At 43.0% G+C, this 26,880-nt stretch overlaps 2 protein-coding genes across 9 annotated transcripts in view; one reads left to right on the top strand and one right to left on the bottom strand.

Annotated features, from left to right (window-relative positions):
* Nucleotides 1–5,364, bottom strand: part of EFCAB11 (EF-hand calcium binding domain 11) — a 144,295-nt gene extending 138,931 nt beyond the window's left edge. For 3 of the 6 annotated variants that reach the window (XM_058567525.1, XM_058567529.1, XM_058567527.1), the window contains exons 1-3: nucleotides 5,201–5,362; nucleotides 4,556–4,651; nucleotides 140–185 (exon numbers count right to left, since the gene is read on the bottom strand). In XM_058567525.1, coding sequence (XP_058423508.1) covers nucleotides 140–185; nucleotides 4,556–4,651; nucleotides 5,201–5,275 — 217 coding nt within the window. In that variant the 5' untranslated portion in view covers nucleotides 5,276–5,362. Of the gene's footprint in view, nucleotides 1–139; nucleotides 186–4,555; nucleotides 4,652–5,200 lie in introns of all 6 variants that reach the window. The other 3 variants (XM_058567528.1, XM_058567530.1, XM_058567531.1) reach the window with 3 other exon arrangements.
* Nucleotides 5,365–6,630: 1,266 nt separating this feature from the next.
* The window catches only part of TDP1 (tyrosyl-DNA phosphodiesterase 1), an 86,565-nt gene continuing 66,315 nt past the window's right edge, over nucleotides 6,631–26,880 (top strand). For 2 of the 3 annotated variants that reach the window (XM_058567532.1, XM_058567534.1), the window contains exons 1-6: nucleotides 6,691–6,798; nucleotides 11,318–11,892; nucleotides 15,469–15,512; nucleotides 16,664–16,719; nucleotides 20,485–20,581; nucleotides 23,455–23,489. In XM_058567532.1, the coding sequence (XP_058423515.1) occupies nucleotides 11,325–11,892; nucleotides 15,469–15,512; nucleotides 16,664–16,719; nucleotides 20,485–20,581; nucleotides 23,455–23,489 (800 nt within the window). In that variant the 5' untranslated portion in view covers nucleotides 6,691–6,798; nucleotides 11,318–11,324. The other variant, XM_058567533.1, reaches the window with a different exon arrangement.

Here is a 26,880-nt window from a genome sequence, read left to right on the forward strand (position 1 = left end):
CCTCTTTCTTTTGGGTAATGGGAAACAAAACAAAGATGTGCTTAAACGTAATGCTTTATAGCCTCTATGTTTGTTCTTTATTTTAGTTTTATGAATGTCTAAAAAAGGGTAAGAAAATTAATATTAACTTTCGTATTACCGGAACTGTTTGGATTTATTGAAGACATCACAGAATCAGCTTCTATCTAGAAAAGAGAAAAGAATAGAACATATAATTTCATGAAATGTTTTCACAGTGCAAGTTCTTAATTCCTGGGTGTATTTTATGAGAAACCAACTTTGCTGAGCCCAGCAAATAAGTAATGTAACAGAACAGCTATAATAGTCATTTTACTCTTCCATCAATATTTATGTTACCAGACGCTAATCTACGATAGACTCTAATGGCCTCCAAAACTTGATTCCATTGACCAAAATGGTTTAAGCGTATAAAATCAACTTGGCTGTCACACACATAGCATAACCTAAAAGGTAACCTTTCTGTTTTAGACAAATACAGCAATTATTACAATGAGCTCTATGGCTTTATTTTTAAATTTTTTTTCCTAATTATAAAAGTAACACGATGAAGAAAACATGAAAAACATAAAAAATTACGAAGAAGAAAAATTTAAAAAGCAGCCATCCAATGAAAACCACTGTTAACATTTCTTTTTTTTTTTTTGCAGGGAAAGAGTCGCCCTGAGCTAACATCTGTTGCCAATCTTCCTCTTTTTTTTTTTTCGTTTCCTCCCCAAAGCCCCAGTGCATGGCAGTATATCCTAGTTGTAAGTTGTCTTAGTTCTTCTATATGAGCAGCCACCACAGCATGGCAACTTACAGACAAGTGCCGTGGTTCTGCCACCGGAAAACGAACCTGGGCCGCCAAAGCAGTGGGCGCCGAACTTGAACCACAAGGCCATCAGGGCTGGCTCCATTGTAAACGTTTTGGCCTTGTCTAGCTTTTTTTTTTTTCTATGCATTTTTAAATGTATTTGAGAACACACTGTATATAAAGTTTGGGGACCTGCTTTTATTCAATATTAAAAAATAAGCATTTTCCTACATTGTTACAAGAGCTTTATAAATATTATAGAATTAGAACCCTGGCAGCATCTGACAGTTTCTCCACCTTGGACTCCATGCCCTGCACTTTCTTGTTCCTTCTCCCCCTCCCAGATGGTTCCCACTGCATCTTCATGGAGTCCCTGCCTGCCCTTAAATGTTGGTACTCCCCAGTGTTCTACCCTCAGGCTATTGCCCTTCACACCCTGCACACTCCTCCTGGGCAATGCCATCCACTCTCATGTTTTGAGCTACCACCTGTAGACTGAAGAATCCTGAATCTATCTCCAGCCCTCACCTCTCTACCCAATTTCAGATTCCTCTAAGAGAGGCAGTACAATCTGAGAGCAGATCTTTACCACCAGAACCTCAACACCAGCACAGTATTTAACAAGTGAATGCACTTGGAATGCTCATCACCTCCTCAAACTTAATGTGTCCCAATCTGAACTCAATGACTTTCCCCTGAACCTACTCCTGAATTTTTTTACTTGGTGGCATCACTATCCCTTCAGTCCTGGTGTCACACCACTCTCTTACCACCACTACATCCAATCAGTTACCAGGGTATAACTGAAACCCATCAACAGTTAGCCATTGATGATTAGGTAGCTAGTATCTAAAGGTTTTTTCTGTTTTGCAATTACTGCTTATAGCTTTTAGTTGTTCACCCGCCCACTGTTGACTGTATTTCTTAGGCAATATGCTATCTGACTCCCACGAGGTTCCTACAGATAACACCCCCATGGCACTGGGTCACCATGGTAATGGATGTTTAAGCTGTTTTTCAGGAATTAGGAACCCCTTGTTCAGTTCAGGCTGGTTGAGACCACCAACCTATCAACTGGGCCCGTGCAGATGCCCGATAAGTGACCTTTTGATATCAGGAGGCTAAAAACTCCACCCTCAGATCATGCTAACGCCATCATTTTGTGAACATGCGTCCTATGAAGAGGCATGAAGTTTGACTTCACTTGTGCAGATCATCAATTACTTCACCTCTCCTTACCTCCAATCATCTGTCTCCACACTTCAGACCACTTTGCCCCCCACCCCATAAATATCCCTGAGTCCCCATTTTTGAGGAGGCGGATTTGAGACTCATTCTCCTGCTTCCTTGCTTGGCTGCCATGTGATTAAAACCCTCTTTCTGCTGCAATCTCAATGTCTTGGTGACTGGCTTTCTGGGCAATGGGCAAAAACAAACCTGGTTTGGTAACGTAACTTCTCCCACCAACCAGAAAGTGTTTCCAGACCCTTCATATCAGAGGAGTCTAGTTCCTTTACTCTAAATGCCTCCCAGGCTCCTATAAGTTACCACTGGAATTAGACCAGGTTCTTTGGCCTTTCACTTTCTATTCTTAATCTCTTCTCTATTTTAATATTTCTCACAGAGTTTTATAAGTCTCTCTTCACTAAATTGTGAACTACTTCAAAGTAGGGACTATGTTTTATTCATCTTTATATCTCTAGCACCTAGCAAGTGTTCCTTTTATTAAATACGAACACAGTAAATTTCATTGTGTAAACAACTGCATGAGTGTATAAGTGATTTATCATACAAGTGCTTTACTGCTTCATGACCTGCATTTAGTAAATATTTCATTTGCTCAAAAGCAATCTTCAAAGATAAAATCCCAAACCTCAACCTAGTATAAAAATAAAAATCTGTTAAATTTTACAGAGGGTACACATTAAGTGTCACTTATTTAATAAAAGTTCATTGTACAAATGATTGATAAGTGTATAGGTGATTGACTACATTACTACTTTACTATTAGTGATCTGCAGTCAATAAACATTTTGATTAAAAAATAAAATCCAAAACCTCAACCAGGTATGAAAATAAAAGTAAAAATCTGCTAAATTTCATGGAGTGTACATACGTATATTACATCACTGTACCTGTCATTAAATTCCTCACTTACATTCTAAAATTAAAACCAAATAAGTAGATTCAAGGGTGAGAAAGGCAGGATGAGACAGATATCTTTCCAGCTGAACCCAGGTTAAATACAATGCTTCAAAGGCTAAGTCCGTTAGCTGATCTGCTTTGGAATTGCAGCTAAAATAATTGCAGGTTAACAGGAGAGCTGCAATTTCTGGGAGTCAGCCCTGACTACTTCTCTGAGCTCCATAATCAGCCTCCCAGTAACCAAGCATCCCCTAGTAGTTGAACCACTCTGAACCAACCTGGGCTCTCATGAGCCCAGGTTGTATACCAATTTGTATCAACAGAACATATTTACCCTGAAGTTGTGATACATTTAAGCACAGTGAAGGACAGACAAGTGCGATACCCATAGTCCCTGGCCTTCCTGGGCTTGCAATCTGACAGACAGGTAGAGCCTGCTCATGAGCAACAGCTGGGCCAAAGTGATTGCCAAGCTGGTTGGTCTAATGAGGGCACGGGGGAGGGCATTCCAGGCAGAGCCCTGAGTCTCCCTCGGCTTGATGGCTGCAGTTGAATTTCTTAAACCTGGACAAGATCTTGCCTCTGATTAATCCCAGTTCAGCACCTTAACAAGAAGGATCCCTCCATAGAATGGATGTAATAGACAAAGGAAGCAGCACAAGGCAGGAGAATAGCAAACTTGTCCTACTAAAGTAGGAGGTTCATTGAAGTTCAGCTGAATTCTCATTATTAGTGAATTAGTACAACCTTTCCTGGAAAGCAATAGCCAACAAAATTTCAAATGTACCTAGCAATTGTACTTCTAGGAATTTATTCCACAGAGATATACCCACAGGTATAGATATAAAAGGATGCTCATTGCAGCAATGTTTGTAGGAATGAAAAATAATGGAAATCATCTAAACAACCAAAACCAAGAAACTGGCTAAAGAGAATACTACACAACTATTTTTAAAATGTGGTGGCGGTGGGTGCTTTTATATTCATCTACTGTTAAGTGAAAAAAGCAAGTTAAAATAAAATAGGCATACCGGGCACCCACTTATGTTTTCATAGAATGCTAGGCATGTTTGTCATGCATAGGAAATTTTGGAATGATACGTAAGAAACTGTTAATAATGGTAACCCCTGAGGAGTGGGACCCTTTGGTAGGGAGAGAGAGGATTTTACATTCAACTTTACGCTTTTCTAGACTGTCTGAATTTTTTGACTACGTAAATGTATTACTTTTATAATTTAAATGGAGAAAAAAATTTTAATTTAAGAAAAAAAAACTGCACGTCACTTCCTCTGTGAATTCCTCCTGTTACCAACACCCCCCTCCCACCCTTCCCTCTTGACATCTAGCTAGCATCTCATATTTATTATAAGTATTAGCAGTCTGGTGGTTAGATAGGCTTCAAGGACTCTAATTCATCCCTAAATTAGGTTCTTAAGAAGAAAGAGTAAAATTCACCACTGGACACCTCTCTGAAACTGCTTTTAAGTCAGTGATTTGCTTTATAAACATCCTAAACTATCCCTCTGCACTTGACTTAGAATGCACCCACTATTGTATTTTCTGCCCCATCCCCAAATAAATGAAGAAGGCTCTACCTTGGAGGGCTTGTACCCAAACAGCATCACAATAGCAACTTTAAAGTCCTCTCTGCTTAGATAGCCTTTGTTATCTTCATCACATGCTTTAAATACCTAAAGAACATTAAATAACTTTAGTTAATAAGACAGAAACCATCTCTTCTATTATTTTTATTCTAGTTTATATTAAATTTAGACCTCCAAAATCTAAAACTCGGCTAAGCAGTAGGGCTCAGTAATGGTGTTTATCTTTAATTCTCAAGAAATCTTAATGTGCTAAAATTCACCCAAAAAATGCGCAAACGACTTAATCGCTAGGCTGACACAAATTAATTCCTTTAAACCATAGGGATAAATTCTACCCAAAATTCAGTCCTAGAATTAGGAAGGTGAGGGAAAGGGGCTGGCTTTGAAAGGCAGGAGAAGTGCAGATTAGAAATTATTTAATAAACTATGTAGCGGAAAAGAACTTGGAAGTAGCCAGAACACTGGACAGGGAGCCAGAAGCCTTGCAGCCCTAGGCTCAGTCATTAACCAGGACACTTTGGAAGGACAGCCCAGTCCTTATCTGTGCAACCGGGCTGAAACAGACACAGGCAGAGTGACGGAGGTGAGAAGCCTGTGTCCAGTTAAAATCCAAGACTCATGCCTCCGGACACCTACTTTCCCCCATTGCTTGAGTTCTGAAGGGCTGGCTTGCCACGTCCGCGGCCGGGCACCAGCCTGGGAGAAAAACATCGCGACTGCCACAACCGAGTCAGGACAGCCAAACCCGCGACCCCAGCGGCCAGAACCCTGTCCTTTGCAGACCGCGAGCCACGCTCAAGGCAACCCAGGAAGCTGAATTTGGCCGGACACCTCCAACGTCTTCTCCCATTGGACGGCCTGCGAGGCACTGGCGTTGATCCAGCAGTTCTATTGGCCAGAGGCTTTGTCTAATAACGTTTCTTTGGAACAGCCTATGGCGGAGAGGCTCTCAGGCCCGCCCCCACCTTGGCTCCGCCCCTCTCGTCTCCTTAACTCCTTGTGCGCGGCCGGGGAGTCAGCTCACTTAGGTACTGTTGCAATGTGTCCTGCGTGATTTCTTTCCTTTTCTGCCCCCACACCTTGCAGTAAATTGATAATTTTGATCTATGGCACTGTGCTAAACATTATAGGAGACACAAAAGGAGTGTGAACAAAGCATAAAAGGAACCAAACAAAATGAGCCAAGTCCATCAGCAAGTCATTGGGGTCGAGCCCTCCAGGGTAGCCTACTGTGTCTGTTTTGTCCTCCAGAAAAGACTAGCACCTAGCACGGTGCCTGGCACAAAGCAGACGTTCAGTAAACGAACCAAGTGAGCCCTTAGGACGTTTACACCAAGTTATTCCATTCCATCCTCTGGGATAGTTGCCTAGTTTGAAAGAAACTCGGAGAATAAACAGTATAAACAGCATTGAGCCCAAATTCTATAGCAAATATCCTTATGAAAGGCAAGGAATATGGGAGAGAGGGGAGTTCCGTTTTGCAAAGTTTTTCTCAGACCCCTCTCTCTTCTGGCAAATCAGTAAGATTAAATAAAAAGCACACAGGCACACACACCTGTTTCAACAAGGTGAAGAAAAAGGCATTCGAGGTTGAGTCTGATGGGAACTCAACCTATCATTTTACAGCAGGTTTCACAGTCTGCGCCCCAAGCGAGTGCGCTCCTCCCGAGATACTGGTCTCAGCCCTCAGCTGCCTTAAACTTCAGATGATCTTCTTTCCGCCTTTAAAATAAACCTTCCTGCCCTAATTGGGCTCCAGGAGCCTGAAGCTGTCTAATTGCTAATTACCTAAGGGAAAAGAAGGGGAACACTTCTTTTCCTCTCTCCCCTTTTCAGGAGAAACGGCCAGGAGGTGAACCGAGAGTTGGAGGCGGCCACGTCTCTCCTCCGCCCCCTTCTGGGGTAGCCCTCCAGGAGGGCTGCAGCCCCTCTGGATCCGGCGGTCTACAGGACCCAGCGGCGGGCGTCCCGGAAGGGGAAGGGGCAGGGCCGGGGAGTGCGCGCGGCGGCCGGGAGGGTTTGAACGGCGCGCAGGCGCGGTCGGCGGCGTCGCGGCCGGCGGTGGGCTCCGGGAACCTCAGGTGCTTGCTTGTTCGGCGGCTGCGGCTGCGGTGCCTCAGGTGCGTGCTCGGCCGCGTTGTTGCGCGGGCCACTCGGCTCTGGCGAATTCGCGAGTGCCCGGCGGTGCTCAAGGCGCCTCCCGAGGGAAGCATCGCATCTTGTCAAGACACCAGGCAGGGCCCCCTCCGCCGTGGGCCTCGGTTTCCTCCCCTGTAGTACCGCTTAGGGTCGCGCCGCAGGCGTCGCGGAGACCCGAGTCCTGCCCGCAGCGTGGACCTGAGGGGTCCCGCTGCTCGGGTTCTTGTTCCGGCTTCTCGTAATAGTGGGTGGTCTGGGCAGGTGGTAGTGATTGCTAGCGCTCACCATATGCCAGGCACTTAACCTTTCTGTGCTCAATTTCCCTGTAAGTGGAAGCCGTCGTGGTACGTAGTATAGGCTTGTGAGCATGAAATGAGTTTACACCCGGTAAAGCGCTTCGAATTGTGCCTGGCCCGAGGTAAGCACACAGCAAAGTTAGCAGCTGTCATTACTTCCCCCTCCTACCCGGAATCAGCCCGCTTCACTGCATCCCCACTGCCATCATCTCCGAGCCCCCTGCAGGAGTCTCCTCAACTTGGACGTTGTGTCTCCCTTCGAACCATTCTCCATACAGGGTTGTAGGAAACCGGATATTTTAAAAAGGTAAATCGGGCCGAGATTCTCCCCTGCTTAAAGCTGTTCAGGGGGCCCCATCGTTCTAAGAATAAAATCCGGTATCTTTAACACGCCTTCTTCCTCCTCCTCGCCCCCTCTTCGTCCTGGACCACTGCCTGCCTTGCTCAAGTCCTTCTGTGAGTTCTTGGAGTTATTACAACTTTGTTCCCACCTCCTGGCCTTTGCAGGTTGAGTTCCTTCTACTCGTAATGCTCTTCATGTGTCGTCGTCCTCCCCTCCCCCTTTTATTTGTCTAGTTCGTTTTCGTTCTCCAGATCGCACTTAAATGTTACTTATTCAGAGTATTCCAAGGTAAGGGCATCCCTGTAAAATGTCACGAATGTCTGTAAGGCCATCTTGGCTCTTTTTGTTATTTTTGTTTGTGTTGGTCTGTCTCGTTCCTCCTGAAATGTAAGCTCTCCTAGGGCAGAAACTCTTTCTATATTGTTAACTCCTGATTCCCGGTGCTTGGCATCTAGTACCTGCTCAGTAAGAATGTGTTGAATGAATGAACGCTGGGAAGTGGGTATGATATCCATTTTGTGGAGGAGAAAACTGAGGCGCAGCAATTAAGAAACCTGCTCAAGTGCACATTTGTTACCTAGTAATGACTGGATTTGAAATTGGGGCTCATGTCTGCCCACTACTGGTCACACAGGGCCTCAATTGAGGAGCCTGACTCCCGGGCCCTCTCTGATGGTCTGCAAGCTCTATAAGGAGCGGCTCCAAGTGTAAAAGAAGTGCCCCAGCTGGGTCTGGTATGCTGGGGAGGGAGGAAGAGCTAGCAGCTTTAAGAGGAGTACCCATTTGCAGCCGCAAGTTTTTTTTTCAGTTCCTGATAAAAGCTCTAATGTTCCCAGTGGGCATTCGGTGGGAGAATTCCTTTCAGTTTTCCTCCTCTTTGGCAATATAGCTTAATGCAGTGTTTGCCAAATTTCAGTCATTCACCTGCCTCCTCCCTAGTTTTTGTCTTTCTCTCTTAACACCTGTACTATTATTTGCTTAATATTTTTATTTGAATCCACTCTGTTACATAAACACTGCCTTTAAAAAGTAAACTTTGTTATTGTAAATATAATGGAGCCATAAGATACCTTCTGCTGATGGTAAACAAAAGTGTTACTGTTGCCTGCAGAAGAGCCAAAGTCTGTTATTCAAAAATAAGATTAGAGGCATTTCTACAACACCACACCTCTCTCCTTGATTGAAACGGATTGGATTGGATCGGAAAAGGGAGATACTTTCATAATGAGATGTGAGTTAACGTCAGGTCCCAGTCTCCTCGAGTTTGGGAAACACCGCACTGTGCTGTCGTGATTGAATGTTAGGTCTCAGAATCAGCCCACGTGTATTATAACTCTCTAATTCTGGTGTCACCACTTAGCCAAAGTGTGATGGAAGACCGTGCTGTGCCAGGCACTGCCCAGGGGAGACAAAAACCATAAACAATTGAAGGAAAGCTCTTGGGTTCTATCTTTGTAAATCTGTGTGACTTGATTACAGAAGTGCTCTGAGAATGCTGGGAACCTGGGCCTGTGTGAGAGAGAAGTAAAATTCTGATGCCAGGACCAGATCCAGTTCTCCAGGGTAAAAGATCAGTTGCTGACTGATGTTGGCGTTTACCAACAGCTCTTCATCAGGCTAAGTGCTTTGCTTCATAAAGAGGTTGGTAACCTGCTAGACTTAGTGACTTGATGCGATTTTATTAGGATATTCCAAAGGTTTTTTGCCTTTACTTGGTAAATAACTGTCAGGCATATTTTTGAGTGTGGGCAGATCAAAACTATAGAGCAGACCAAAAACAAAAGCACTTTTTTCCTCTAGTAAATATCTTTTTCAAAGCTTTGTTTTATTTTTTACCCACTTGTCCTACTTTCTTGGAATTCTCTGTCCTTCTCCCCCCTCTGCCTGCACGTGTGGTTCTAGAAAACACAGATAATGATAAAATTGAGAGCTTTAGAAATTTTCTAAATAGTTCACAGAATCGCTAAAGAGGTATAAATATCTTCCCTTCAGAGTTCTCAGGGTTTTTGAATTCCGTTTTATTTCTGTGTAATTCATCTGGGAGAGGGATAATGGTAGCCTCTAACGTGTCTGTGTACAGCTCCTTTTCTCAGATGGGAAGCTGAACCCTTTTTTTCCACCTAAAAACTGCAACCCTCTATTTGCTCTGGAATGGGGAAGGCATCTACAGAGAACTGCCTCAGGACTCCTCATTGAAGATGCTATTGCCAAAGTCACAAAACTGTAGCCACCAAAATCGTTCCTTCAAAGTGAATTATGACAGCTTGAATACCTCTATCCAGCAACCTCCAGAGTCTAGAACACTAGGGGAACCTAAGTTTTAAAAAATGATTGAAAAAAAAAGAGTAAACAAGATTAAGCTGTTTAAGTAGGTGTTAAGTAGTAACTCTCTGAATCTTTCATGGAGAAAACCTGGTTCTCAGATCCTGTTAACTATCACAATACAATTCTAACAAACTTAGTTATTTGGTTTCTTAACCCTTAGCAGATTAGAAGCAATTTAGGGGCGAAAAACCTACTCTGTGAGTTCTAACAGCTCCTAGAGGTGGGTTGGACAGAGTGGGAATGGACAGAGAACTCTTAGAAAACATGACCTAAACAGAGTCTAGGGCCACTATTACAGGAGCGGCCCATCCATCTCTGCAGTCCCTAAGGCTTTAGCTGTAAACAGCGTCCATGCCAAGTGGGGATAGTAGTGACCCTGAGCCAGGAAGAATGGATCAAATTATGGTCTAGATGCACTTTGCTTAAAAACTCCTTGAAATGTGTAGTTTACAGGAGAAACCCTATCTGTCTTGACTGGTCATTAATTGAAAAGTTAAATGAGAAATTGTGAAAAGTGATAGATACCTTAAAAATAGTTTTTTTAGCTTGAAACATATGAAAGAATATTCATTTGCAAATCTTTTGGTTTAGAATCAATCTTTTTTTTTTTTTAAGGAGTGGGGGTCCTATGAACAGTGTCCAAGTCTGTCTTGGTATACCCCAGTCATAATGCAACCTGCTCAGTCTCTTTAAAGTAGAAAAAATTTAGACACTATCAACAAGCTGAGCAAGGACCCTGTGTTCTATAATTTTCCTCTGGGTCTTGTACTAAAATATTTAAAACAAAAATCACACTAAGGAACTCTTTAGCTATCTGGGAAATCTACTTAGATAGCCCTTTACCCTTGAATTGGCGGCACTTTGTAGGTAACAAAACCAGGAGTACCTGACTCATCTATTTCCTCTTCTGAGAGCAAGAAAGTAGAAATCAGACTGTGTGGTTTAGAAAATAAGTGTTTTTGCTTCAGTATGTTCTTTTCTCTGCAGGTTTTAGTAGTTTGATTTAGGACAAGGCCAATAAAATAAGTTAGTTGGGTTCTCATGGAAGTACTTCTAGATAATGTAGTTACAGAATTGACCATTTGACACTATCTTGAGGACTTTAAGCTTTGTGGTAAGTAGCTTATCTTTGGGGAAGTAAGAAATAATCACTGAAGTCCTTCAGGCTCCCATGTTTGGGTGAAGGATAGATTTGTAAATTCCAATTTGACCTTAAAAATTTGAGCATAGTCAGAATTAGTCTTGAAATCCCTCATATTGGCCTTAACCCCAAGCACCTATTGGAAGCTTGAGGGCCAAGAATGAACATTTTTGTTTTGTTTTGGTGTTTGGCTCTCAATCCGCTTTTCTAGCGCATCTAAGAACAAGGTCTAGATTGAAAGCAAAGGGAGAAGAGGAAAAGGTGACCAGGATTTTTGCTGTCACTTTATTTGCCAAATTCCCGTAGCAGATTTTGGTAATGTGCCTCTGAATGCCTACAAAGCCGCTGATGTTAGTTGCATGGCTCAGCATCTGGGAAGTGTAAGGTGTGCTGTATGTGGCTGTATGTGTTGTGGAAGCTCATATGACAGGAAATTTGAGAGCAGTAGAGTTAGTTTCCCAATGGCATAGTGAACGGGAAATAACGATATTTCCATCTTTCATTTCCAGAAGTGTGATGTCTCAGGAAGGCAATTATGGGAGGTGGACGATATCCAGTAGCGATGAAAGTGAAGAGGAAAAGACAAAACTGGACAAGCCATCTTCCTCTTTTCTCCCCCGTGCTGGGCAGAGAGCAGCAAATGAGCCAAGGTACACCTGTTCCGAAGCTCGGAAAGCCGCCCACAGGAGGAAGCTGTCACCCGTGAAATTCAGCAACACAGATTCGGCTTCAGAAGTTTTGCCTCCCAAGAGGCTCAAGAGTGGTTCCCAGGAAGACCTAGGTTGGTGTCTCTCCAGCAGTGATGATGAGCTGCAACCAGAAAAGCAACAGAAGCAGACAAAGAAAGTGGCAGTCAAAGAGGAGGAAGGCATCTCTTCTCCCAGAGATGGTGCTGCCCAGAGAACTGGAAATCCTGGTCCTCCCGCCAGCCGCAGGCTTGAAGAGGAAGACAATGAATATGAGACGTCAGGAGAAGCCCAGGACATTTGGGACATGTTGGATAAAGGGAACCCCTTCCAATTTTACCTCACTAGAGTCTCGGGAATTAAGCCAAAGTATAACTGCGGAGCCCTCCACATCAAGGGTAAGTGATGCTGGGTGTCCAGGAGCTGTCAAACTGCACGTGAGAGCGTTCCCCTCGGTAAAACAGGAGGGTAGCCTAGAATGATCTCCAAGAACCCTTCTTTGTGGTCTTAACTCAGGAAAGAAAATAACCAATTTGACAAGCAAATGCATTTGTTTGACATCAAACTGCTTAGGAAATGAGAGTATTTCTCACAGCCCTGTAGATCAACCCATTGAAACACTTAGTACAATGTTTAGAATTATTTAACTTTTGAAGATTAAACTTGATCAACAATACTTTATTAACAAAGTAGCAAATACTTGACAGCAGTGGTTCTCTTTGGTCCCTGGGCCAGCAGGATCAGCAGCATCACCTGGAATTCATTCAGTGCAAATGCTCAGGCTCCACCCCCGGTTCATTGACTCAAACTCGGGGGAGCAAGGCCCTGCAATGTGTGTTTTAAGCTGCCTTTCAGGGGATTCTAATGCCCAATCGAATTTGAGAACCACTGCTTGAAAGCCTGGTTTCAGTTCCTGGTGAAGAAGCAAAAAAAGAATGCCATGATCTTTGGTTAGTCCCCACGGAGCATCTGTGTGATACTGTGATATATACTTGGTCTTCATCCCCGGTTATAGTTGGTTTTTGTCCCAGGCTCCTGAAACAGCTCCAAAGTAAAAAGGGTGAAAAGGGTGTCTTTTGTTATTCATAGCAAGCCCCTTTCAGCCACACTTGAGTGAATGAGGTTACTTCTGGAAAGCACCTAAAAGTCGGTGAACCAACCATGTGATTAAAGTTGGATCTTTCTGGTGCACCCCCTCCTCTGGCGTAGGGCAGCGGCTGGGGGTTGAGCCAACCACTGATGGCCAGTGATTTAATCAAGCATGCCATTAAAAAACCCTAACTGGGGCCTGGCCCTGTGGCTTAGTGGTTAAGTGTGTGCGCTCCGCTACTGGCGGCCTGGCTTTGGGTCCCGGGCGCACACCGACGCACTGCTTGTCTGGCCATGCTGAGGTGGCGTCCCACATAGAGCAACTAGAAGGACGTGCAGCTATGACATACAACTATCTACTGGGGCTTTGCGGAGAAAAAGGGAAAAAAAGGAGGAAGATTGGCAATAGATGTTAGCTCAGGGCCGGTCTTCCTCAGCAAAAAGAGGAGGATCGGCATGGATGTTAGCTCCGCTGATCTTCCTCACAAAAAAAAAAAAAAAAAAAACCCTAACTGGAGGGCTTCCAGGTAATGAACACATGGAGGTGCTGGGAGGGTGGTGCATCTGGAGAGGGCGTGGAAGCTCTACCCCCTTTCCCCTCACCTCACCCTGTGCATCTCTCCTGTCTGGCTCTTACTGAGTTGTATCCTTTTATAATAAACTGGTAATCTAGTAACTAAAGTGCTTTCCCTGAGTTCTGTGAGGCCTTCTGGCAAATTATCAAACATCGAGGAGGGGATCGTGGTAACCCCCCGTCTGAAGTGTGGGCAGTCTTGTGGGACTGAGACCTTGACCTGTGGGGTCTGATGCCACCTTCAGGTGGATGGTGTCAGAATTGAGTTTAAATTGTAGGACACTCAGCCGGTGTCCGCAGAGAACTGGAGAATTGGTCTGTGTGGCAAACCCCCACGCATTTGGTGTCAGAAGTATTGAGTGTAGAGAGGAAACAAAGTTTTCCTTAAGGGAAGAACAGGAGCTCTAGAACCCAAGACACAGCGTTTGAATCCTGGCCTCAACCAGTTGCTTGCTGTGTGGGTAACTAACAAAGGACCTAACGTTCTTCAGATTTCAATTTACTCATCTTTAAACTGGAGATTCAGAAAAAAGGGAGGAAATACGTGAAGTGACCAGTGAATATGACACCATATTCACATGGTAGATACACAAAATGAACATTGTTACCCTTATTTCACATTAACTTTTTTTCTGGCCCACAGTCAAGAAAAGATTATATTCACTGTCAATAGTGTTTTAAGTATATATCAAATATATAATTGTATTATATTTCTTCTGTACGAAGTAGAAATCTTTGTGTATTTAATTCCACACTGTAAACAGTTTGATTCTAAAGGTTGTTTTTTTCTTTCGGCAAATGTCTAGGTGCTTTGAAGAAGTATAAGATTGCAGTGTTTTTGTTTTGAGAGAGATTGATACAAGAAATAGAGAACTAAGCCAGGTTTTGCTGTATATAATAAAATGCTAAAGACTGGCTATTAGCACCAAGATATTGAGGAAGGGAGGTAACATTATGATAAGAGCTTTTACATAGATTATTGCATAGATTATCTCCTTTAATCCTCACAACAGCCTTATGAGTAGATGGTACAGTTGTCCTCCTCTGATAGGTGACAGATCTGCAGTTTAGAGAAGTTAAATAACCTGCCCAAGATCACAGAGCTGGTAAATGGTAGAGCTGGAATTTGAATCCAGGCGTCCCGGCATCACAATCCGTGCTCTTCGAACTGTTTGATACACCACTCCAACATATGTCATAACTGAGATTGTTGAGAAGCTCTCATGGAGGAAGAGGGACTTCAAATGGGCCTTGCAAGATGGGTAAAATTTAGAAAAATAGAGGAGCCGCCAATGGGGACAAAATGGAGGACACCATCAAGGAATGTATTGCAATTTATGTCTTGTGTACGTCTCCCATTAAGATAGGAGCTTCCTTAAGAGGACTTTTTGTTCTTTGAAAATCTTTGTACCTTAGTGTCTAGCTCAATGTCTGGAAGACTGGAGACACTTAGTAAATATGGGTCACATAAGTGAATGAACCCAGTCTTAATCCTCAGAGGCAGTTTAGTGGTTAAGAGCAGAAGTGCTGGAACCAAACAGTCTGGGTTCAGATCCCGACTGCCCCTTCCTCACTGTATGGCCGTGGGCGGCCTCACAAGGAGCGACTCCTCATCTACAAAACAGGAATAACGGACCCCGCCTCAGAAAACAGTTGTGAGGAGTAAGACTGGCCCCTCGTAGGTCCTGGACAAGTGTGGCTGTTACAGTCAGTGATGGTGAATCTGATGATGATGTACTTCCTCTCATGGTGTAGTTTATGAGAAGCGAGCTTTCTGACCTATTGGAAGTCAAGCTTGAATGCCTGCAAGGTGGGACCTCCTTAGAGATGACCTGGGATGCTAGAAATTTGAGCTTAGGGTTATGGGTGCCTCTGCCCTCTCCTCAGGAAGAGAGTGCTCTCAGGCTCCAGAGAACCATCTTGCTAGCCCCAGGGTGGCAAGGTTTCCTGAGAGGGACTTGAATGAGTACTTGAAGGAGGTAAAAATTAAGAGATTTGGAAAGAAGAAGAACATGTATCATTATTGTCCTTATTGGCTATTTCTAGAATTGACCAGTCATCCAGTGCTGAAGTTGTAGATTTTAATTTTACATTATATTTTGTTGAAGAATACATAATATTATTAAATAGGACAGGGAAATTGTCTCTTAAATTTTATGGAACATTAAAATCTAGCTTTGTAGTGACTTCTCAGCTGTTTTCTAAGCCAAATTTTGATCGTCAGTGACTCTTTAGTAAGTCAGTTGTGATTATTATTACCAGAGAATTTTTATCAAAATATGAATTAGATTTAAATGTTTTGTCTCCTCAGATATCTTATCTCCTCTGTTTGGGACACTTATTTCTTCAGCTCAGGTGAGTTTACAGTTTCTTCTTTGGGTGAAGGAGAAATATAATTAACTCCGTAAGAAAATACGAATGGTGAGGACCTGTGGGCCAGTCCTCGAGATGGCACATACCTGGAGACTGGCATCACACGCTGTAGTTGTGGGATCCACGGCCACCAGCGTAGAACATGGATGCCACTATCAGTGGAGCTTCTGACTCTCAATTGGGCCATAAGGACTGGCCAAGAAGTCACTTTGGAAATACCAACCTGAGGGACTTCTTTCTGTGACATTGGTGATCTCATGGGACTCTGGTGCAACTCCCCAGAAGGTGTGGGTAGAGAGGTGAAGGCTAAGTCAAGTTTGATTAGATTTAGAAAAATAGATAAGAAATTTCCTACACCTACGAAAAAGAAGTGAGTAAAAGTTATAGATACTCCTGCACGTTTGGTTGCTCCTGCCTGACAGAGCTGGTTCCTTTGTGTTGATAAATCACGTTAATGCTCCAGGCTCTCAAGTAAATAACCAGAAAAAAGGTCACGCCCCTGAAGAAAGCAAAGCTTTCTGTGCGCTTCATGTTCAGCTTGGCCTTGGGAGTCCTGGTCTCCAGAGGGAACGTGGAGTGAATTTGTGTGTACTCTCTTAGCTAGATTGAGTCACTATGTCCAGGAGGAGGGTCAAGGGTTACCCGGGCATGGGGAGGAGCCCCCGTGGGTGATCCAGTGCAACCCTTGTGGTCCAGATATAATTGTTATAAGCCTAGTGAATGTCCAGTCCCAGATGCCTGTTTACAGAGCTGGCTCATAAGTTTGCCTGAAAGGAAATATTCAAAAAGTCCTTTTTATAATCACCTAGGGGAAAAGGGATAAGTTTATAAGCTCTTTTATTTAAATTAATCAGAGAGCTCTTAGAAATAGCAAATACGCTGCCAAAGCATGCAGAGATAATTTCCTGTTTTCTCATGCACTCGTCCATTGATTCAGATTCCTCGAGCCGTGTATTCCCTTCCATACCTATTTTAGGTTTGTTTATGAATGTTGTAGCATAATTGTCTAGGTTTCTAAATAAAATATGTAGTTTATCATTATTTTAGAGTTTCTTTCAATTTAATAAACAGTTCTCCTTGTAGACTGCTTGGTTAAAGTATTCATGACTTAGTTCTTTTTTCCCCCCATCTAGTTTAACTACTGCTTTGACGTGGACTGGCTCGTAAAACAGTATCCACGAGAGTTCAGGTGAGTTCCACAGGATAATAGATGACATCATAACTGTAATGGGGCTTTAAAACACAAGACTTGTATTTCTCAGGCAACTGCTGTTTGTCTTTTTTGACTATTTCTTTCGAAACCATTGAAATCATCCAAACATTAAGTTATATGGGGAAAAGAGCGTCTTTTGATCTATTCTAACTAATCACATGCATTCCTTATACAGATTTTAGCATTTTCCTCCGTTGCTCTGTCCAGAAGTAGATGAGGACAAATTCCAACCCAATAAGAGAACTTCACGTCCAGTGTTAATGTGAAGGAAAAGATCATTGCTACATGCTTTCTAGACCTATAAACATGCCATACTTCTCTTAACACATGACTGCTATTCTTTTTGAGAATCTGTTTCTCAAATGATTCTTCCTGTGGTTTAGGAGTTAATAAAGGGGACCAGAGAGCCTTCCCTTATCCAGGTTATGGAGGGATGGATTTTCAGTCTGTCTGCTGCAGTTCCTCAGCCTTGTGCTAGGCAGTGCAGACCACATAAAGATAGCATCGCATGGTGACGTGACACCCGTCCTGTTTCCAACACATTTACATGGCATAATCCCATAACATCAGGTAAGGTGGAGGAATACATGCAGGAAAAGTGATTGCCAGGGTCCTCAAAGTCCTTAGTGCACTTAGGGATCAGATGGTGGAAACCTTCATTATTAACAGTAGGTAAAATGCTATTGAAATTTCCCAAGCAGCTTTGGCATTCAGGGGCTTGTATTTGACCTCTAACACGCAGGATTAGTTGTAGATGCTTGTAACAGAAAATTCAAACTAACAGTGGCTTAAACAGGGAAGAAAATATTTTCTCCAGCCTAAGAAGTCCAGATGGTGGATATTTGTGGTTTGCATTAGGGGCTGCTATGATTCTCAGGGACTTATCCACCCCTTATGTCTTTCTGTCCCACCATCCTGGTGTGTGACTTCAGTCTTCAGAGTCACCTCGTGGTCCAGGATGGCAGCTAGAGCTCTAGGTCACTGGTCTGTGTTCCAGGTGGCAGGAGAGAGAGAGGAGGAGAAGGATGAAAGGGCCACGTCCCAGCTGTGCCCCCTCTGAGCAGCCTTCCTGGAGTCCCATGTAACATCTGCTTGTATTTCATTGAGTGGAACTCAGTCACACAACGATAACCAGCTCTAGAAGAGGCTGCAAATGGAGTCTTTTAGCGGAGCACACCTTGTCCTGACTGAGATCAGAATTTTGTTAGGAAAGAAGAAGGGAAAACGGATATCAGGAGGCAATGAGCAGTCTCTCCCATGGGCTCCTCCTGGCGATCAGTGTCCCTGGAAGTTGCGTTGGCATTTTCTTTTTTTTTTTTTTAATGTGATGGGAATCACATTTTTTTCTTTTGGTGAGAAAGATTGGCCATGAGCTAACATCTGTTGTCAATCCTCCTCTTTTTGCTGAGGAATACTGGCCCTGAGCTGACATCTGTGCCCATCTCCCTCTATTTTGTATATGGGACACTACCACATAATCACTTGATGAGCCGTGCGTAGGTCTGTGCCTGGGATCTGAACTTGCAAACCATGGGCCGCCAAAGCGGAGTGTGCAAACTTAACTGCTACGCCACTGGGCCGGCCCTGGTACTTTCTGTTGTTCATCCCTTTGCTTCTCAAAGACCTTGAAATCAGATTGTCACTCCTTTAGAGTGTTGGCAAAGTATAGACTACAGTTCCTTTAGTATCTGTTAGGGGGTTGAATTTTCTCACCCCAAAAAAGATCTGTTGAAGTCCTAACTCCCAGTACCTCAGCCTGTGACCTCATTTGGAGAAAGGGTTTTTACAGAGAGATTCAAGTTAAAATGAGGTCATTAGGGTGAGTCCTAATCTAATCTGACAGGTGTCCTTACAAGAAGGGGAAATTTAGACACAGACACACAGTGAAAACATGAGGGGGACACCGTCTACATACAAGTCAAGGAACACCTGAGGCTACCAGAAGCTGGGAGAGATGCCTGGAAGATCCTTCCCTGACAGTCCTCAGAAGGAAACTATGCTGCTGACACCTCGATCTGAGACTTCCAGCCTCCAGAACTGTGAGACAATAAGTATCTATTGTGTAAATCACCCAGGTTGTGGTCCTTTGTTATGGCAGCCCCAGCAAACTAGTACAATATCCACTGGACTCGCAGTAATTCTAGTCAAGGGACTATAGTCAAGTCCCTCTCCCACCACCCCGTTTATTGCTGAATGCATCTTGGCAAAGCCTTCACGAGCATTGTAAGGAGGAGGAATGACCTAAATGGAAAGTTAAGGTAACATCCAGAATTTGTATACAGAAAAATTCAGATCATAAGGGTTAATACTACTTTATGTTCTCATTGAGATGCTGCCTGTGTTATGGTTCTCCAGAGAGAGAGAACCAATAGGAGATACAGAGGGAGAGAGGGAGAAAGATTGTTATGAGTAATTGGCTCAAGGAGGAAGAGAACAAATGCGCCCTCCACTTTGGGGGCGTCGTTGGGGAGGGCCGTCTGCTTTACTGAGTCCACCCATTCAGATGTCTGGAAACACCCTCAGAGACACACCCAGACATAGTGTTTAATCTGGACACCCCTTGGCGCAGTCAAGTTGACACAAAATTAACTGTTACACTGCCTTTTTGTGGTAGTTTATAGAACCAATAAATTTGAAGTAATTAACAAGGACTTCAACTTCTGTCAATAATGTTTAATCTTTTTTTTTTAAAAGACCTCATCTGATAATACTAGTTGTTTCTAGATAATAGATGCACGAATGTCTCTTGCATTATTCTTGTATTGTTTTTCTAGTTGTAAAATAGAAAATTTTTTCCAAATAGAAAAAAATTGGGAAGGCATGTTTCTTAGTTTTATTTTACCTAACATGTGAGAATAAAGCTATTGAGAATTATGTTGTTAGGTATTAGTACTGGAAGTGCATTTTCTATAATGTTTCTTTTGTAGTTGAGTATTGTCCTTTCATGTTTGGTAGAGAATCATTTGCAGTGTAATTGATAGTGTGGAAATGGCTACATTTGTTCATCTTGCTTGATTGCTTGTTGGAAAAAAATCCAATTTTTGTTTTGTTGGGAGAGTTTGTAAAGGTATATTGATTTCTAAGGATTATCTTTCTTTAAATTAACTGGGGAAGATCACCGTTCCCTTAAAAAGCCTTTTTAATCTATTCCTGAAGAATGTTTTTATGTTGTCCTTTTGGAATTCAAAATTATAGCATTTTCAGTGGACCTTGGGCTCTGTTTCATTGAAATGTAACCACCTATTAATGAGTTTACATCGAGCCGTGGGCCTGGGCCTGTTCACTCTTGTATCCTGGGGGTGTAGTCGACCTAGCCCACAGCAGGAGCTTGGTGGATGCAGGTATAGAAAGGAAATGAGCCATTGCTTGGTCCAAAAGAAGGGAAAGAAGAGAGCATCATACTATACAACAATAATTGTATATCTTTTAATCCATCAGAATGTAAACATATTAACACAGAGCTAACTATGTGCCCCTTTTGGACCAAAGAAGGTAATTATTCGAGGACTTGGAGTCACAACTCTTCTGGGTCACAGCGGAGCTTTAGGATGGGCCCCATGGCCCCATTATAAGGGTAACTGGTTAGTGAAGATTAACTGGTCACTGCTCTGTGTTAGCCCCGTATCAGTCACCACAAAGGCCTGAAACAGCTGCCCAGTGGTAAGGAAGTAGCATTCCTTCACTAGCCAAGAGTCGATCTTTATGAAGGATGTATTTTGAATACTTCTGATCTCTTTTCAGGAAGAAACCAATCCTGCTTGTGCATGGTGATAAACGAGAAGCTAAAGCCGACTTATATGCCCAGGCAAAGCCTTATGAAAACATTTCCCTCTGCCAGGTAAGCTCCTTATTGCCAGTTGAGATCAGGCCTGGTCTGAGAGTTGGAAGGAAATTTAGACATTTAGTCTATCACCCACCTAGTGCAGGAATCCTCTCTCTAGCATCACCAATAGATATTTATCTGGCCTTGGCTTAAATACTTCCTGAGATAGCCCATCCCATTTGTGGGTAGCTCTTGTGGTTAGAAAGATTTTTCTTTATGTTGATCTGATATCTCTACATTAGTCAGGTTTCTCCAGAGAAACAGAACCAATAGGGTGTGTGTCTGTAGACAGAGGTGTAATTTAAAAGAATTGGCTCACGTGGTTGTGGGGGCTGGCAAGTTCAAAATCTGCAGGGTAGACCAGCAGACTGGAGACCGAGGGAAGAGCTGATGTTGCAGTTTGAGTCCAAGGGCAGTCTGGAGACTGAATTCCCTCTTCTTTGAGAGAGTCGGTCTTTTTTCCACTTAAGGCTCTCAACTGATTAGATGAGGCCCACCCACATTATGGAGGGTAATCTGCTTTACTCAAAGTCTACTGAGTTAAATGTTAGTCTCACCAAAAAAATATCTTCACAGCAACATCTGACCAAATATCTGGATACTATGGCCTAGCCAAGTTGACACCTAAATTTAACTATCGCAATCTTCCTTTTTGTAACTTCCACACATCGGTCCTAATTTTACCCCTCTGGAGCCACATAGAATAATTCTCCTCCTTGCGCATGTCAGTGATTCTTCTATTTGAAGTCACCTATTCCATCTCCCTTAGTTTTCTCCTTTCTTCGGTTATATTTGATTTGACCTGGATTCCCTCTTTCCCTAACCTGTTAGTACTCCAGGTGTGTCTGGTGTGTCAGTGTGCCTCTCAAGGTTTCAGCACTGAGGTTTAACCACTGCACCTTATGTAGTTGGAATTGTAAAACACTCCTTTCCCCAATGTGTTTGTGGCTCACCTTCTACATAGATGTGCCTTTTCTTAACAGTTACCTAAAATCCCATTGTTTAGCTTTTGTTTCCAAAAACAGGAGAGGTTAAACAGTAGTATAGTGCTCATCACACTATCAGTGGGCAGAAAATAAAATAACACAGGAATCCTGAAAGCCAGTGATTAAATCAATGGAAATAGAAAGTGGTTTTCAAATACTAGCTACCTATACTGAAAAGTTGAGGAGAGATTGTGCCGTGCCTGGTGGCGTGCTCCAGGTGGGCCACTAGAGGGCGTAACGAGTCACTGTCTTCCAAACCTTGTGCCAAGAGCTGTTCAGAAGCTCCCAGATCTGGTCTGAGGTACAGGAGGATTGTGGCCCCATCCTGACCTATTGAAATACCTTTATACCTTGGCTATAAGATGAAGTCTTGACTTTATTTTTAGCAACATAGTGTCATTTGATTAAGCTGAGGCACATCAGTCAGAGAATCTGGATGCTGGCCCTTCTCCCATTTTGCACATCTGGGCCTTCTGGTGGTCAAGGTTCAGACTGCCTGGGTTCTGTCCCAGCTCTCCACCTACTAGCTGTGTCATTCTGGGCCCATCACTTAACCTCTTTAAGCCTAATTTCTTCGTCTTTAAAAGGGTTGTTGTGCAAAGGATTTGGTGCATTTGCCACAAAAAGCACCCATTAAAGATTATCTGTTGAAGTTATCATCCTCGTGTTTGTGCTTAGGCTTGCCCCAAAGCACACAACTTATAGCAAAACTAAACTCAAAAGCCAAGTCTCTTGACCATTGCTTTTTCTGAGCTAATATCAGTTTACACAGTGACAGTCTTCATCCTAATTTTGTAATTTTAAAGACATGAAATACAGTTGCCTGCTCTCTTTTCTGTGGCCAGACCACACAAGTGCATGCTGGTCTGTGGGCATCCCCAAACACTGAGTTTAAGAGTGTAGGGCACCAGGCCACCTGTCCATGAGCATCCCCAGAACGAGCTGTCTTACTCACCTGTGTATGGCCCATTACTGCCTCCAGCAAACAGGTCCACCGTCTGTCATGTGGTTGGGGTGGGAGGGGTGTAGTACTTGCTTCCATTTGTGGAGTGTCTACCCGTGCAGGCACCCTTTCCTAAGCACTTCAAATACTTTTTCTTGTTTACTCCTAACAACTGTCTGAATCCCCTAACAGTACCCTGATTTTAAAGAAGGGAAAGATGAATTATAGAGATTTAAATATTTTCGAAAGTCATGCAAAGTTGTGAAGGTAGGATTTGTGCATTCCTAACTGCTGTTTTGACATTTCTATTTATTTTAACTCTGTCATAGCTTGTATCTTGAGGCACACTTTGCTTAACCAAGGTCTTGCTATACTGGATGTTAGATAAAATGTTTTCCTTTTCCACCCACCCCCTATTTGTTTGTAAAGGCATCATTTTGTAACACAAAAGTGGATTTAATATACTATCTTCTTTGTTTTCAGTACTTGTTATGCTATCTATATAAGAAAACTTTCTATATAAGAAAAATATAAGTTTTCATAATATAAGTCTGTATGCTGCCACCACATTCAGTGTTTCTTTTAAGTATGCTCTGAAAAATTTTGCCTATATTAATTTCAGTATAAGCCAAATATCTAATTTTAAAACTTTGCATACAGTCTCATTTGTTCTTATTAGTTTTTTGACAGCTAAAGAAATTAGACTTCTGTGCTTCTAATTACTGTAATTAAAAATGCAATATGTATTGAATCATTCTGGATAACTTTAAAAAAAAGTTTTTTTTTAAAAAATGAGCTTCACTGGATGCTATTATAAAAGCTCTCTTGTCGATGGAGGGCTCGTCCGCTAGAGGGCAGTAAAAACAGTTTTAAAAAAAGTTGACTTGAGTCTAATTTCCAATAGATAGGGATATTATTGAGTTTTTTTAATAAGTGACTTGACTTCTTTTTCATCCTAGGCAAAGTTGGATATTGCATTTGGGACACACCACACGTAAGCAATTTTTATGAAATGGGGGACAGTATGATTTTAATGGAGTAAAGGATGGTATTCAGAAAGGAATAGGGGAACTCCTGTGTGATAGTTATTCTGGGGGTGGGGAAGCTATCAGTTAGGAAGTAGAGGAGGCAGAGTTGATTGCTAACAGCCTATGACAGAGCGCTGGGATTCTGGCTCTCAACCTGAAAGTCTGAATCTGTGACGCCGTTTCTGCTTTCTGTTCAGGATGTTCGTTATAGCCAACTTGGGGGAAATAGACTGTGGTTGTGTGGTCCGTGGTGACGGATGACTGTACATGCATTAGTCACGTGCCTGTGGAATCCACTACTTTAAAGAAAGTCTTATGATTTTTATAAGATTCTGAGTTGCAGCAAATAGAATATTGTTAGGTCAGCTCTAGGATGTTATTGAAAGAAAAACTATTTTGCAAAAAGTTGTCAACTTGAGAGGCTGATGCCTGTCCCTGCTCAAGACATCTCAGAAGTTTTCTGAGACAGTGCAAACCACAGACAGGAAAACTTTTCTATTACGTACTTCCTACTTGACACATTGCAGCCAGTTGTCAACTTTACTCCCGTTTTAGGCTGGTTTTGCAGAGCCCTTTTATGCAATTGGTTCTATAAATGAGAAAAAGAATAAGACGTGGTTGTCCCTATTTCAGTATTTTTATAGGTCACATTGCTCTAGAAAGGATTTGTCAAGAGAATGTCACACAGCCTCAGCTTTCTTCTAGACCAGTAGTGGAAGTGGGTAGCTTGCTGCTTCTGGCATGATCCTCAGGTATCTGTCTCTCGGGCAAAAAGGAATCTCGTAGGAGGGAGTGCTTGTCCCAAGTGTTCTTGTGACCACTGTTTTCCTGATATGATAGTGACCTGACATGAGAGCATACATTCATCTTTCTCTTTGTATGCTTAAAACTATATCTTGCCAATCTGTTTTAAAAAGGAACCAGAGTGGCAAGTGTTGAGCCGTTTCGTAAAAGAATACCTATGAACCATACGTTATCTGGTCTTAGATGCTCTTGAGTAAATGTTGCAGCATTTATCAACCATCCCTAATTGGTAGCTTTGGTCTAATAGAGGACAGGGTTTGAAAATTGTTGACAGTGAACTCAAGCACCTAGCTCAGGTATAAATTACCCTTTACATAGCACTGAGCTCAGAGGATGTTCATTTCAGCAGATGATGCACGATGGCATTGAATAAGGAAACTCAGCGTCCTAGCCTCCCCTAGCTGCATCACAGGAGACACTGATGAGGAGCAGTAGTCAACCTGTCGTGGGTAGACATTCCGCCAGTAATGGGTAACCCCAAGTGAATCCTTGTCCCCCACCCTTAGCTGAAACCCTAGCATACGTTCCTTCACCATTCTAGAATACATTCAGCAAGCCCTGTCACCCATTTGGGTTCTGGGCATGATTTCCTAGACCACCAGTGCCAGTTCCTGTGCTGGCCACATGTTCAGCATTTCATGAGCATGCACTCAGGTGCTAGCAAGTCGGAGAGCCTGCGCCTTCCTCCCGGGAGGGACTGAGTGTGCTGGGCCTGGCCAGGATGTAGCACAGTGACGTTCGATTGAACCTAGAGGGGCTATCTTTTCTTCAATGCTATTCAAAAGATTATTTGGTCCTTACTTTTCATTTTATAGATCAGAGGCCCCAAGTCCATAAACAGTGTTCCTCAAGCCAGTGTTGGAGAGAGGAGTAGAACCTAAATATTTTAACCTAAATTTTTAATGTATTTTTGTTTGCTCACTGCTAAAATTCACTCATGGTTTCCTTTGGTCCATCATCCCCCCACCCCCAACCTGCTGCAACACACACACTTTGCAAATCTATTCCTCCTTTCCCGCCCATCATACACACTGCAGGTTAAACCCAGCAGAGTTCTTCATTCAGAGTTGTAAATGCCAGGGGAAGTAATTATAATAGAAGCTTTCCCAAGCACAGAGTATGTGTGGTTTACATTTTGTTAAAATGCCAGCATCTTGTAGGAGATTGAACCCATGTCTTGAAATTACTTTCAGTTGCTCATTTTAAAATGTTCTAAGAATTATTCGTTAAATATCTCTTATATTCTTGAGACACAGCTCTAGGGGTCATGAAGTGTTTTCAGACTTAATAGTTTTCTTGCAGCTTTTAGTTTTTTGGTGAGAGAGGCAAGACAAACACGTGAATTAGAAAAGGGGGAAACCTTCCGGTCATGGTGACGAGGTGTAAACCGCCCCGCAACTTGACTGAGTGGAGCGACCACGGTAGACATGAAGTCGTCTTTGAGATCGCGTTCATTTTAGCAAGCATGTGTTGACTGTGTATTATGTGCAAAGCATCTGGAAATGACCAGATGCAGCCCCCGTCCTCCAGGAGCTCCCAGTCCTGTAGGCACATTAAACGTGTGCTATCCGTGTTTCTGTAGGATGCCAGGCAATCCCCGGGTTTAACTCACAGTGCTTTAGAATTCTGAAGTGTTTTGGTGTCACCCAGAGCTGGGAGCAAAGTTACCTCTGATGGCCCTGTGAATCCGTTTCGGGAAAGGGGGGAAGCCAAAGCAGCTGAACGTTGAATGTGGCTATCTAACTGGGAGCCAATCCAACAGACTAGGAGCAAACCTCAGGGTGGGGGGGGCCTGCCACTCTCCCCCTCCATCTGTAGCTGGACCTCCCGCCAGGCGTGGTTTAGTCCTCTTTCTCACCTGGACCACATGGTCCCCCACCTTGCCCATTCCAACCCTAGTAGCGTGAAGTGTTCTTGGCCCTGTCCATCATTTCGGAAGCGGTGTGCAGTGAGAGGAGGATCCTGGCATGTGTGATCCAAACAAGCTCTTCCTCTGGGTCATTTGGGAGCATAGATAATTCTCTTTACCTCTCCCAGCCGCAGATTCTGCAGTTGTAAAATGGGAGTGATAACGCCTCCTCTGCCTTGGGTGAGGTTTAGCATGCTGGCATTCCGTAGAGTGTCTAGAATGCTGCCTGACACTAGATGCTCCTCGGACGTTAGTTTTCTTTCCCCCTTTGCCAGAACAGCTTCAGATTTGGAAAATGTCCCTTTTTCAGCAGCCCTTTTGCTGCCACCACGGCTTAATGGATAATATGCAGGTCACCATTCTGCAAGGAAGACCTCATTTCTTATCCTTTTTTATCCATTTTTAACTGTGACCTTATTGACACGTGCCATTTTGTCTATGAAGAGATATGACTCCCCTTAGATTAGTTCACAATTCTACTTGATAGGATTCAGTGACATTAGTGCATGATTTCCTGGTAATTGATGCCTTGATTAATGAAAATATTTGTAAAACTTATATCATGAATTCATAACTGGCTTATTCTTAATAACAGTCAGCTGCTAATTTGGCAACTGTGTATGTCAATTTGCCCAGATTTCTGG

Source organism: Diceros bicornis, chromosome 24, assembly GCF_020826845.1.
Source record: "Diceros bicornis minor isolate mBicDic1 chromosome 24, mDicBic1.mat.cur, whole genome shotgun sequence".
NCBI classification, from domain to species: Eukaryota; Metazoa; Chordata; class Mammalia; order Perissodactyla; family Rhinocerotidae; genus Diceros; species Diceros bicornis.